A 14,399-nucleotide genomic window follows, 5' to 3' on the forward strand; every position below is an offset into this window, starting at 1 on the left:
GATCGAATGCAATACGCAATATCTTCATAGGTACAAAGAAATAATTAATTTAGATTCCGTTCAGGATTGAAAAGGTATTCAGGCAGATACTCAGCTCACATGAAATCTAACTACGACCAGAAAGGAGTTCTGTGACACGATCTTACAATATTGTTTATCCGCGTTGCTATTTAAAACAAGGGGCCGTGGTGATTGAGTGCTAGCCATCTTTGCGCCGTGGGATCCAAGCCATATTTCGGTGAGAGGAGTTATTGGTTCGAGTCCCCGGTAACTCATAGGAGTGAATTGGCATCGTCTGAGTCAGTAAAACTGTAGAAACGAACTGTTGACCTATCGATTCCAAGTCAGTTGGAGGAAAGATATATAGATTGTTGTAAAGAAATAATGGTCAACAAAGCCAAGCATTTTAACTTATCGAATATTAATCCTTCTTTGAAAACCACATTGTTCTACCACGTCTAAAAATAAAAGGGAACAAATAATATCACTCCTAAAAAATTATTTAAAATAAATAATTTTATGGCAGCACACAGTTCTAGATAAGCACATGCGCGAGTACAGCTTTGTCGTTTTCTCGCTTGCAGCGCCACCTACGCAAGATGAGCGCAAAGTGTTTTGTGTTATGCAATTTGCTAAGAGTGAGTCTGTAATTTTAGCCCTCCCCATTGGAATTTGTTTGTACGAGAGTGGTTGAACGTCGAAATCCGTGATCGTTGGACTGGTCAAGAAGATAGAGCTCTTTATTCGCTGGCCTCTGCGTTCACCTGACATAAAGCCACGTGAGTTGTTCCTTTGGGGTTTTATAAAATATCGTGTCTTTGCTCCGCCACTATACCTATTTTTTTTCCCCCAGAGTTTGAGACACAGAATTGAAGAAGCTAATTATTGCTTCCGTTACTCCGGACTTGTTATCCAAAGCGTGGGAAGAACTGGGCTTTAGGTTTGATGTGTGCACATATTGAAAAGTGCACATATAGAACATTTGTAAGGAAAACTAAGTTAGTTTAACTTCCATTTAAATAGTCCATATAAAACGGTTATAATGTACTATTGAAACTGGGACATTTTTCTTAAATTAAGACGGCCGTCAAACAGCGAAGAGACATCGCTGGAGCGAGTGTAACGTATTGCAGTCTAATGAGTGTTTAGCTGTCGTGCAGGAGTTGGATATCGACGGTGAAGGAGGGGGTGCAAAGAAGACCTTCTTTGCCTGCTTGCGCTTAGCAGTGGAGGGGAAAGCCAGTGGCCAACCGAACGAGTTCTCGACAGTCACGTGTGCCTGCACGATCGCCGTAGGTAATCGAGATTGACAGCCAGCGGTCTCGTTGCTGGTGGGGTGGGGGGTGGAAGGAGGGGAGAGAACACGATGACGTCTTTCCCCGCGGAGGCCCTCCCGTGCCCACGGCGGAAACTCGCCGTTCGCTCTCGCGGAAAATAATAATCGGAGTCTCCAACGTCTCTGGGGGCGGAAATAAATATTTATTTTCTCGCCGCGCCGCTCCCCCATCGATCCTGGCGAACGGAAACAGCGCGGCTGAAAATAATAAAACCTTTACGGGCGTCTTTACGCGAGCGTGCCTACGCACGAGGCCCGCGGCAGGTCGGCAGGATTATGCACGAGCTGTCGACCAATCAGTTTGCCTCCCACTGAAAGACGTCATGAAATTATTATGTAGTGAAGCTGTCTTTTTTTTTTTTTTTTCCTTGCGAGAGTATTCCTGAAAAAATAAACCGTTCTATAAATAGGTGGTTCTACGTCAGGAATAGATATAGACCCTATGTTAATTTTAAAAGACGTATTTTTTATAGAAACGTTTTTAATTGTAGATTCAAAAAAAAAAACTTTTGCTATTCAACTCCTGTCCAACTAATTAAATATTGTAGTTAAAAAAAGCAGTCGAACCATGTATATCTCTTTTCATATAACAAATACTAGTTCACTTTAAAGATTTAGGTCAAAATAACTTTTTTTTAATATTTATTTATGAACGATATTTTCCCTCTCCTGGTGTTTTCCTATCAGTTTGCGCAATATATCAGTTAGTTCGATATTTATATTCCAATAGTTTTTATTTTTATAGGCACAGAAATTTAGTGCTGTGCTTGAAAAATGTTTTCTTACATTTGCATGAGTACCTTTAAGTGAGAGGTGCGCAATTTTGTGATCCAACATGTCCTACTTTGAACCCCCAAAAAATGTGATGCTTTTTTTATCACTTAAAAGACCCCGTCCAAATAACGTTTAAATTACAAAATTAGAAGAAATGTGGCTTTCAATTTTTCAAAAAAGCATGTCTGCGCCAGTGGCATTTTTCTGTGTCGTCATAACTCTCCAACATTATTTGACCAATATTATTGGAAGGATTCGGAAGTGAAATTTCAATTGCGTGACAGGAATTTTATCGCTTGTGTTGACATTATGTTGCAAAGATACTACACGGGAGATATTTCAAGTCCGATGTGTAGGTACGGAGATAGTAGACTGGTAGTTTAGAGCCATCATGATCAAGCCCTGGTCATAACCCAGAACATGTGACCTTCAACCTTTCTGTGTACGTAACCGTGAAGAGAGGAAACCTAGCTTCACTCCTCCATGACTTAATGAGTTCTTTGGTTTCTACTCGAAAACTTTAAGGTGTTTTAAATCCACTGAATTTTCGCTCTTTTACTTGGTCATATAAAAAAAATATCAAAAGAACGGGACTTGGTTTTTGATGTTCTCGCGCGTCGAAAAAACAAACTTAATTCATCGCGCATGAACAGTGATAACGTGCGGGGGAAAAAAAACTGAATTCATTTTTACCGGCGCGGTCGGTAAAAACGCAAGTCGGGTTGTAAAAACCTCTGTTATTACCGCAGGACTAGGAGGGGGAAGGTTGTAGAGCTGGTCGGGACGTTCATATCTCTAACAACGGCGACACTTTTTTACTCGCCTGCGGCACTCGCGCGTTCGTCGCGCGGATAGAAAGTAATATAAACGGGAGAGGAGAGATGTTCCCCTATAGGCTTTCCTCGCGGTCCCGTTTTTCAACCCACGGTGGTTTTTTTTTTTTTTTTTTTTTTTTTTTTCGAGAATACGTCATGACGACCCCTTCCAGCGACACTAAAAGTGCAAATGGACTCGTACGCGACGTCGATAAAACCGGTATATGTCCCTTCCGCGCACCTCGTAAATGCCCCATCCGCATTGGTCCCAGAGCCGCATCATCGCGCGGTGATTCGTTACGTACCCGCGAGACACGCGTGCCGCTACGTTTTTTTTTTTTTCGAGGTCAACTGCGGGCTCGATCAATCGATTTTATTTCCCCCTCCAGCCTACAGGTTATAATCCCTCAACTACATGCGTGAAACTTGATGTAAGTTTTTGGACATACGCTATTGCTAAGCACTTTTTCTGTAGAAGAAAACTAAAAAATAAAATAAATAAATAAAAATACACAAAAGACAAAAAAAACACTTTTTTATTTTTTTTATTTTATTTTTTTAGTTTTCTTCTACAGAAAAGGTTCTTAGCAATGGCGTATCTATGTCCAAAAACTTACATCAAGTCATGCACTCCCATTGCACAAATCTTTCAAAGATAATAGGCTACAAGCCTGAAAACAAAACTGGAAGCTTAATGTTCACTAAGCCCAAGTCAAGGCCCGTCTAATATTGCAACGTCCTAAATCGTGTCCGACGTACACTGACCGCTGATTGGTCGGCGTGACCCTCTGACGCCATGGGTGGTGTAGGCAGTGGTCTAAATCTCCCTGGTCAAAATACATTGGTAAACATGAACTTTTTGTCGCGATCTGTGTTTTTTTGGTAGCATATAAGAAGAATAACACTCGTGATATTTGCTGTTTCCTGTTCCCGTTTCAAAAAAAAAAGGTAAACAGGAAAGAACTGATGGGTGTGGTAGGAAGCCCAGAAGACCGAGACAAAATATCGATCAGTTTGCGACTGGCGCTTCCCAAATGCCGAAAACATGAATTCATTTTTGCAGTGTGTTTGGAATTAATTTATTAAGATTTTTTTTATGCCTTACAGAATAAATATTACTTAACTCCCATACAATTCACAAGCTAAATGAATATCTAAAACTTAGCTGCGCACTCGTTTACAATGCATGAAAACAATAAAAAAAAACAATCGGAAAACAATCATTTTGATGCTATATATTTAATAATCTCTAGTGACTACTTTAGAAATCGGACATCCAAATTGTAGATATGGCAGTTTTCCGTGTGAAAATGTGACGTCATTCACATTAGGATAAGGACACGGACCGCTCACAGGTTTGGACTGTTGTATACGAGCCTTCAGACGCACGAATAACGAATAACCCGTGATCGTGCAACTTCGGATTTAGGTTAGGTTTGTCGCATACCTAAATAAAATTCTCGTTTAATTTTTCTCGACTAGGTGATACTAAGTTCAATAATTAAAGATAGAAGGTTAGCTTAGTTTCAAATAATCAAATTAGTAAAAATTATATTACATCTTGAAGAGAAACTTCTTTGGGCGCGATGAGAGTAAAATTTCAAGACCAAATTTAATGCAATGATTTCGTGAAACATTGTTTTGAAATGTTTCTGTCACGAAAAGGACAGAGAATAGGTACTTGGCCAAAGATATATAAAGAAAGCATAATGCTATATTCATTAATGGGTTCGTTTTGGCTCTCCTCTTTGTGGGATGATTTGGCCCCAGACAAAAAAAAAAGAACGGAGAAAAATAGATGAACGAAATAATAAGACAGAGAGTGCACGCATGCGCTTGTTTCAGAAAATAGATATACTTAGGTACCCTATACAGTCAGCTATGAGTGCCTTGAATTTTATATTTGCTACCAGCGTGCTCACCTTCCTCTTTGTTCAACCAGCAGCGTAGAGAGCGTTGTTGAGACAGTCCTAACATTTTTGTTATAAACAGCGCTACCTGTTATCAATTTCATATTTGTATTAGGGAATTGGCGTGTTCCACTGGCATATTTGGATGAATATATTACAAGTAGAGTTTTTCTTTATGGTGTTCGTATTTAAAATATATAATATAATTACTTAATATATATTTTAATATATATTATAAGTTTATAAATATAACTAATATAATCTAAAATATATTATGTATTATATTTATTGTTGATTTTATCATTATTTATTGATCAATAATTGATTATATCCGGAGCAGTTATATTGAAGTGAGTAATAATTTGGTTAAACAATGTTTATTAATTTATTTTTATTTTAATCAAATTAATAATTAATACAAACATCTTAATAAAAATAAAGTTAACATCTAAGCTCTCGGTATACGCCATTTAGTGGGAGTAATTTCGTGAATGGAACGGAAATGTGTAACCACAGTGCTGCCATCTGTGGCGGATAGCACGAACCAGAGTTCACGATGTCAAAGGGCAACTTTATAGCATTAACTATTTAATTAATTTTAACACGATTAGCAGTATCGTAATAAAATTATTAGTCGAAAATCAGGCGTAAAGCCGGGGTTTTGTATTTTTTAAAGTCTTTTTGGGGTTTATAAGAGCCGTTTCATAATATACTTAGTTTAAAATTTTGGTCTGCAAATCGAATGACTCGATCGTCGAATTAACTGCTTTGGTAGCGAATCCTGCGGCGGGTGCGGAAACTACGTGTGATTTGCGTCATTAAACGTAGTTGAAAATGCAATTTGCGAACATCCATCACACTCGAACTTGTTTTAAAATAATTTTTCGATAAATTCCGTGTCCGAGATAAGTGTAGGTATTTGCGACGTGTGCACACGTGAATTGTTATCGTTGCGAATGTTTGTTGTCACTCACCTCTGGCCAGCGTTGAAAGACTGTAATGCAGTATGAGCTCCGGGCCACTCGGCTAGAGACGCCTTCGTGAGGGAATTATTTAGTGCGGTGACAGGTCTCTGTGGTACGGACCCGTTCTGCATTAAAATGAAAAAATATATATATACGCGAAGATCAACTCAGCTAATGTTACAAAGAGATTATTTTAGAAGGATTCGTAATCCTAAGTGAAAAATGCGAAAAATGCCTGCCCCTACTCTTGGTGCATCCACACGGCATTCAACAATGAATATATGTATAATCGGAACTGTCTATTTCAGATGTAGAGAAACGACCTGAACTCTATAATTGTGCAATAGAAAGTTAAAGTGAAATAAATTTGAAAACTAAGTTGTGGGTAGATGTATGTAAAAAAAAAGTGTTATCACCAACTAAGATGACCTGTGTGTAGAAGAGAAGAAAGAGAAGGGCAGAAAGTTTTTTTTTATCAAAAGTCACTGACTTACCAGTTCATGCACCCATTGCTGTCCTTTTGTTTGTTTTTTCTTTTCTTTTGGCTCATGCGTTCCAAAAGAGGAGCACAGGAAGGCGTGCTAACTCTACGAAATCCATCTTAATGCTGCGACAAAAGTGACGCTCGTGTGCAAATCAAGCGACTGTCGCCTGAAGCCGCGACTTTCCGTCGCTCAGTCGCTGCGACTAAAAGTCGCCCTTGTGAAAGTACCCTTACAGCCCGACATGCCTCATACACAGAAGCGTCAGGAATGTGATTCCAACAGTCCATGTTTTTATGCCGGTTTTCACACGTACGTCATTAATACAAATTTTGACACATGTGATTCATGTATTTAATAACATAAATATAGTAAAGATCGCAGGCTTTCGCGCCCATTGTCTGGAGTTGCTTGGTTTCTGGGTTGTAGCGACGTCATAACAAAACCTCATAGCTAAATAGACAAGAAGAATCTTGAGGTTATCCTTTGACGCACAGTGTAATCTAGCAATGGCGTGTGTCCATGAAATGTTTTAAATCAATCTTCCACTTTACAAGAATAATTTTTAAATAAATTGTCTTCACTATTAAAATAATTTTCTAAAATTAACAGTTTTTTTTTTAAATTTTCAACATGTTTTAAAAATAAAAATTTATTTATATAAGTAATATCAGTATTTCAATTCTGTTCTAACCAAAACTCCAGCCGGAGCACACATCTGAACAAGCGCAACAGCATCAGAGAGAGAGAACATGCCACTGAATGCAAGCAATAAATAAAAAAAATGGGAAGTTCAGTAACATTCAAGTCCAAGCACGTTTGTTCCACCCGGTTTTATTTCCCGTAATCTGGCTAAACGTTTTCCATCGTCGTTATTCTCGCGTGGGGAAAAAAAAAAAAAAAAAAAAAAAAGAGGTTCAATGGGTGTCTTCGACATAGAAATAAAAAATAAAATAAAACATGTAGTGATATTTATCTTCCCGAGACCAGTATTTCACGGTCGTTAACTTCCTCTCCCGCGATCCCCTGACCCGTTCAGATTTTTTTTTTAAAGTAAATAAACAGGAGTGGCAACTGTGAACGAGGCCCGAAAGTAATTTCCCGAAAGCGCCAGCCGCGTGCGATCAGCGCCGCGGTGGTTAACTGCCCCGCGAGGATGTGATCGTGACGCACGAGGGGGTCAGAGTTGGACCTTTGAATATATATATACTGTATAGAAGTCGCGAGTGGATAGGATTTACTCTACGTCTTTCAGAAGCGTATGATGAGCAGCTTGGGAACTTCGCCGCTGCAGTGCGCTGCCGTAACGCCCTGTATCGTCTTTGGTTGTTATTTACACGTTAGAGCGCAGCACTGTCGCCCGCTGTCATTCCCCCGCACCCCCCCATCCATCATTCACTGAAGCTCAAGGGTCGTTCAACGGGAGGGTGGGGAAGGGGTGTTTGAAGAGTTCGACACTTGTCCGCTAGGGACCGCCACAAGTCGCTGCCCCAGAGATGGTGGCGATTGCGGCGGTGAATTAACCAACTACCTCTAAACCGTATTAGAAATTTTAACCTGGGCTGGCGACTTCTATACAGTATATATATTCAAAGGTCGGACTAACAACCGCCCACCCACCCCCCCGCCACAACTCTCCGGCCGATGGAACCACGCACGCCTCGCACCCCCATCGACTCTCGCGCCGCCTGGAGGGACCCGGGGCGCACCGCGACAGTGACTTACTTGATCGTGCAGCCGTCGATGTCACCGCGTCTCCGGTCCGCCGCCGGCGCATCGATCCAGCGGCGGCGGGGCCGGAGGTAACGATCCGACACCAATAACAGGGCTGTTTGCTGGCACGCGCCGCCTGCGCCGGAAAACACCAACCCTTATTGAGCTCGTAAAATTTATATATATATATATAATCTTCTGCTGCTGCTGCCTCAAAAAAAAAAAACATACATATTGACACAGCAAAAGTTCGATGTCACCGCAAAAAAAATAGTTTGTGAGGTGTACATGTACGAAATAATTGCGTGACGGTCACGCTTTTTTTTTTTTGTTCAATGTGACGTGTTGTGTGGAACAAAGAGTTATGTGATAAACCACTCTGCGGAAATCATGTTGAAGTTGTTTCGTCCTATTTATTTTAATTTTATTTTATTCACTTCAGTGGATCAGGAGACTTAAGTCAACACACACAAACACACACATACATATATATATATATTTATATTTATATTTACGTGCGTGTGTAGGAGTGTTTGTGTGTTTGTGGTGTCTGACTATATGTATTAAAATTTAATACTTAATGTTATTTCTTAAATATATGCGTCGAAATTGCTAAAAGTGGAGTGGAGAACTATTCGTTATATTCACAACGAGCTGTAACGAAATTAATAACATTTGTAATTTGACCTAACTATAAACTTTGTAACACATTATAAAAATATTTATTAATTTATTAAGTAACATATTTTTTTCTGTTTACGTGACACTTATATTACACTTAGTAACAGTTCTAGCGCCTGCTGTAGTTTTTTTTTTTTTATACATTTTTGATGATGTCGGTTTCAAATATTTAGGACATATTTTCTTCCACCTTATTTCTTGTTATGTTTTAATTGCTTAATTTTTCACCACGCACGGAGATTTTTAAAGTCTCACGTCAATATAACTTTTGATACTCAACGAAAGCATTATACAACAACATGGAAGTACATCGCAAGCAGTAGACTTCTAAAAAATGTTCTTCAAAGCACCACGTTACTCCAGGAACTTTGACCAGAGTGACGTGTTCTTGCAGTGTGATAGGCCTACACAGCAGCCAATCGGAGACCACGAGCATTTTTGAATCTTAGTTAGCACAATACAAGTACAGCGAATACATTTGTAAACAAACGGCCACCATATTTGTATGTGTAGTACAGTAATTCCCCCACCCTTTTTACGCTATTTCATTGGCGACGAAAAAATAGAAGTCGATAAACGTTGTGCCAATATAGGTAAATTGCGGCGGGAAATCATTGGAAATCTGCAGAGAATTTTAAACAGGTACAATCAATTCGTTCACTTATTCAAAACAACATTCGATCGAATGGTATCTGATGAGTACAAAATAGTTTTTCAAGGTGAAGAAAACGAGCGTTGAGTCAACTCCCATTAATTGCCGTTGTAATTGTGGACAGTGAGTACACGTTCTGACGATGCGCTTCAATATCCGTTAATTTTTATACAAGGAGAAGACGGATATCATTTCAATTTGAATCATATAAAACCAAATAAAGGTGTAAAAATAAATAAAAAGATCACTTGAAAATAATTTTATGCATATCGCATAATGGTCAGAGACAACGATGAATACAATCATATTACTTAGCAATGGTGTATGTCCAAAAACTTACATCAAGTCATGCACTCCCATTGCACAAATATTTTAAAGATAACATATTACTAATTCCTGTAAATTATGTCAACAGTATTTAGTTGATAGGTACTCAAAAATAGAGGCAGAACTAATTATGTTCTTACGACAGAAGCAAACTAAATTGCGGACAGAAGAGTATATCCATTTGAAAGAGGCATTCATGAATGACGGTAACGTGAATAACATTGGAAGACTGGTAATTTTACCATCAACTTACATTGGAAGTACCCAAGACACATGCACGAGTACACACAAGATGCTATGACCTATGTAAGAAATTATGCGGTCGTCCTGATTTATTCCTATCATTTACTTGCAATTCGTCATGGACGGAGATCAAAGAAAATGTGATGTATGATCAAGTTCCCATGGACCGCCAATGACATAATAGCTCGAGCTCTTCAACAGAAATAAATGAAATTCATGATTGTCATCGAAAAGTATCACATTTTTGTAACCGTAAGATGCTGGGTGTACTCAATTGAATTGCAGAATCGGGGATTATCTTATTCACACAATTTAATTTGGTCACATGAAAATTTACAAATAAAATTGATCAAATAATTCGAGCTGAATTCCTGAATCCGGAAGGGGATCCAGAATAGATATAATTGTAAAAAACATAATTCATGGTCCATGTGGAATATTAAATATGAATTCACCATGCACGAATGAAGGCATGAAACACAGACAGGAGAAGATGGATATCCTATGCACACAAGGCGATCCCTGGAAAATGGTGGTTTCATTTCCAAAATATGAGTGCGAGGTAATTTTATAGAAGTAGATAATTAATGTGTGGTGTCATACAATCCACTTCTCACAAGAAAAAATTTAAGCACATATAAATGTGGAGTACTGCAAATCAGTGAAATCAATTAAATATGTGTGCAAATGTGTTAACAATCGCAGTGATGTGGCTGTGTTCGCAATAACCAGAGAAAATAGAGAACAACATTTGAAAGAAGAAATACTCCAGTATCAAATAGTAACGAAGCAGCTTGGCGAATATTCGGTTTCCCAATACACGATCGAGATCCAGCAGTTGTCCATTTCGGCAGTGCATTTAGGAAATGGACAGCGAGTATATTTTTACAAGAGAAACTGCAAAAAGAGCGGCCAGTGAACCACCTGTAAAAAGGACATTAAACAGGAATTTTAGAACTTGTAAAAAGCGGTCCATTGGTATGCGTCGATGTACCATCGTATCACGCCTGGAATGCAACAAGACGAATCTTTCAAACGAGGAAAAAACAAGGAACTCCAGTTCAAGTTCAAGAAGGAATCTTTAAAACGGATTTAATATCACTTTTTTTTTATTAGTCAGTCTTGTTTTTCCTGCAACTGACAAATGAAATGAAAAAGGATATGTCCATGATTTCCTCGACCTTACCACCGCGACCTCATTGCATCAAAGTTTCATATGTATATTTTAATTTTTTTTTTTGTGTTCCCGAGAAAACGCGAAACGGACATCTGAACGAAATCTGTTTTGGTTTCCGGGGATCGGAAAAGGCCCGCGCCCACCAAACGTGTCCCGGGTTGTCTGCCGGGATCTCTCGGGGGTCGCGCGCGGCACCCTGGGGCGAGGATTGCGCGGTTCTTCGGAAACATCCGCGGCTTCGCTGAAGCGGCGAGCCGCCAGGGACCGCCGCAGTCGCTCCCAGAGAGTTCCTTTCTGTCGGCGGGAAGAAGGAGGTGTGTGTGGGTGGCTGGGTCGAAGGAGCCAGGACCTCTGTGATCCTTCTCCGTCCAACCCCGCGCCACACGCGAAGCTCAGCATTCTCGCTCTCTCTCTCTTCCCCCTTCCCTCCTACCCAGAGCATTTGGAAACCCACCGGTCGCATCTTCTTTCGTCTCTTCACGAACCCACCAGTCGCGACCAGGGAAGGCGGAGCAGAACCTGCACAGAAAAGAAGAAAAAGTCTGTTCTTTTTTTTTTTTTACAAAGATTCCTTTTTTTGGAAACAGAAATTGTTTGTTAATACTACAAGAAAGATATTGTTATACTTTGTACAACCATATTACTATGGTTATCTTTGCATTTATGAAACACGGTTGTTTCTTTTCGTGACAATAGTGAGTATTTCTTACGAAATTAGCAAAATTGTTGCATAGTTTTATATTTTAATTTATGTTTCATTTGAGCACGATATTTTTTTTTAAACCATGTATATCCAATGTTTTATAATGCTTATTAATGTGCGCAGTTAATACTGGAAAGCCATTCAGGGAATTGTTTACAAATAACTTTTAAGTACTGGAAGTACTGGGACAAAGCAAAGCATAAATTTCAGGGTAACAATCCAAACCCAGTATTACTGCGAACACTATTTTGTAGTGCTACAGTTTTTTTTAATGTAAATGTACAAATTTCCAAATATCCGTAGGTTACAAGAATATTGCTGTTTCATTTACAAAAACAAATTTATATTTTAGGGTGCGCTACATCTAACTTAGTTATATACTAGTGGTCAAAGTAATCTCAGCTCACGATCAAACAATGGTCTTAGCCAAAGATTTGGCATAATTACAATGCAGGGGCTGCTGGCCAATCAGAGGCCTCTTCTCATCTGGCCCCAACCAATCACAGAGGCCCAGCTCCGACTGACCAAACCAACAAGCCAACCAGGACGAGTACACGTCACAGAGCCTAAAAATTTTCAGCCTAAAATTAGGCTGGATGTATTTTAGGCTGAGTGACTGTAGGCTGAGTGACTATAGGCTATGTTACTTTAGGCTGGATGTATTTTAGGCTGAATGACTTTAGGCTGTACGACTTTAGGCTGAGTGACTTTAGGCTGAACGATTTTAGGCTGTGTGACTGTAGGCTGAGTTATTTTAGGCTGAATGACTTTAGGCTGTACGACTTTAGGCTGAGTGACTTTAGGCTGAGCGACTTTATGCTGAATGACTTTAGGCAGAACGAAATTCTGATCTTGGCTGTTAATTTATGTGAGCGGTTGTATTTTTAGGCTGAACGATTTTAGGCTGAATAAATTTAGGCTGAGTGACGGTTCTGATACGCAATGGCATAAAAGTTTAAGTTTTGTGCGCTTCGCATCTCATGTAGTAACATATTTTATTCCTAGGTGGCAGCACTGATACGATATATCGTAGAGGACGGTAGTGTCAGATTTCACCTGAAGATGGTGCCATGAGCACTACATTTTCGACCTTTTCATTCAGCGGCAATAACAGCTAAAGCCACAGAAATTAAACTTAAATGTATAATGAATTGGCAAGGCGAACACAACAAATAAGCTGCAAATACTAAAAAGAATAATAGTAGTAATACGTTGAGAATTGCCATAGCGTTATGAAAATGTAATAATAATATACAAAACATTTCACTTAATTGGTAGAGGTCGATTCTAAATGAATGTGTGCATTAATTACAAAAATAATCTATAACCTATTTTTAATAAATAAAAAAAAACATTTTGGCAGGTCAGTTATTTGTAGACTCAGTGCTATTTTGTGCCAAAAAATTAAAACCATACTGAACGGCTTGAAATTGTGTTAACCGACACATTTAGAATAAATTGTGGACGTTATATCCACCACGCTACCATTTGACACTGGCGTCCTTTTCTTTCTTAATATGTTTTGTATGTGTACCTATAATTCAAAGTTTTGTAATTATTCTATCACATGTTTAACAACAATTTTTCTTGAAGAATTGCACTAATAAGTTTTAGGGTTCGCATTGGTATATTGTAGGAAGATGTAACTTTCTTGCGACGCGATATGTGTGTCATATTACAATAATATTAAATTCTTTTGAATAATTGTGAAGTGTGTGCATTTTGCATGGTTTTTTGCAGTTCAAGTTCAACAATGTCAGAAAATTTGTTATCTGTGAGATTTTTTGAGTACACGTCACTGAGCGTCAGCCTAAGAACTACAACTTAAGACGGTACAATAATCACTGCAATACGAAATAATTAGCAACTAGACACATTTAATAATAAATTTAATAAGTCTTGTGGCAAGAAAATTCAATAACAATGTTCTTGTCACCATATCACATAATGTGAAAATAAAATAATGAAAGACTTTACGTCCAAGGAATGAACATTGGCTATCATAAACCACACATATAACAGACACAATTACCATTAAAATTGCATAGCTTTGTAGAGCTTTACAATAAATTCTTCACTAGGACTTTTACTTTTGTGAATAGTACTTGAATTATTCCCTGGGTAAATCAGTAAATAGATCAACTGAAATTCATTTCTCGGTACCTCTGGGCTAGTACATTTTAAGATATATTCGATTATACGTCAAGCACGAATTCAAGAATACCATTAACGTTTGAACGATAACGTGAATTAAACTCACATATTTTAGTACAAAATACACATCCGAAAAGTATGGGTCGACAATTTGACTAAACGAATTTTTCATGACTCCCTCGTAGGCTTCTCTTGTGGTGACGCTTGACATCGTGCACTAAAGAAACTATTTAAAACTGAATTTTAAACCAATTAACACTGTACTTTTACCTCAAACTGTAGAAAACTTGTTTACTGCCAAAACTATGCTGATAATAGAAGATTAAGGGCCGAATTTATAAACGACATTCGAATGACTGCCGGCAAGCCGCCGGCTGTCACCCACCCAGTGGCTTACCGGCGGCAATCCACCCTTTCCTAGTTATAAACATCTGCCATTTGACCGCCCGGAGAATGAGAGTTGGATG

General features: G+C 38.7%; 1 protein-coding gene across 1 annotated transcript in view; it reads right to left on the bottom strand.

Annotated features, from left to right (window-relative positions):
• Positions 1-14,399, bottom strand: part of LOC134541805 (DNA-directed RNA polymerase II subunit RPB1-like) — a 119,721-nt gene that overhangs the window by 78,995 nt on the left and 26,327 nt on the right. The window contains exons 3-4 of the mRNA XM_063385497.1: positions 11,219-11,369; positions 8,008-8,131 (exon numbers count right to left, since the gene is read on the bottom strand). Coding sequence (XP_063241567.1) covers positions 8,008-8,131; positions 11,219-11,369 — 275 coding nt within the window. The remainder of the gene's footprint in view (positions 1-8,007; positions 8,132-11,218; positions 11,370-14,399) is intronic.

The sequence above is a fragment of the Bacillus rossius genome (genome assembly GCF_032445375.1).
Source record: "Bacillus rossius redtenbacheri isolate Brsri chromosome 4 unlocalized genomic scaffold, Brsri_v3 Brsri_v3_scf4_2, whole genome shotgun sequence".
Classification (NCBI taxonomy): Eukaryota; Metazoa; Arthropoda; class Insecta; order Phasmatodea; family Bacillidae; genus Bacillus; species Bacillus rossius.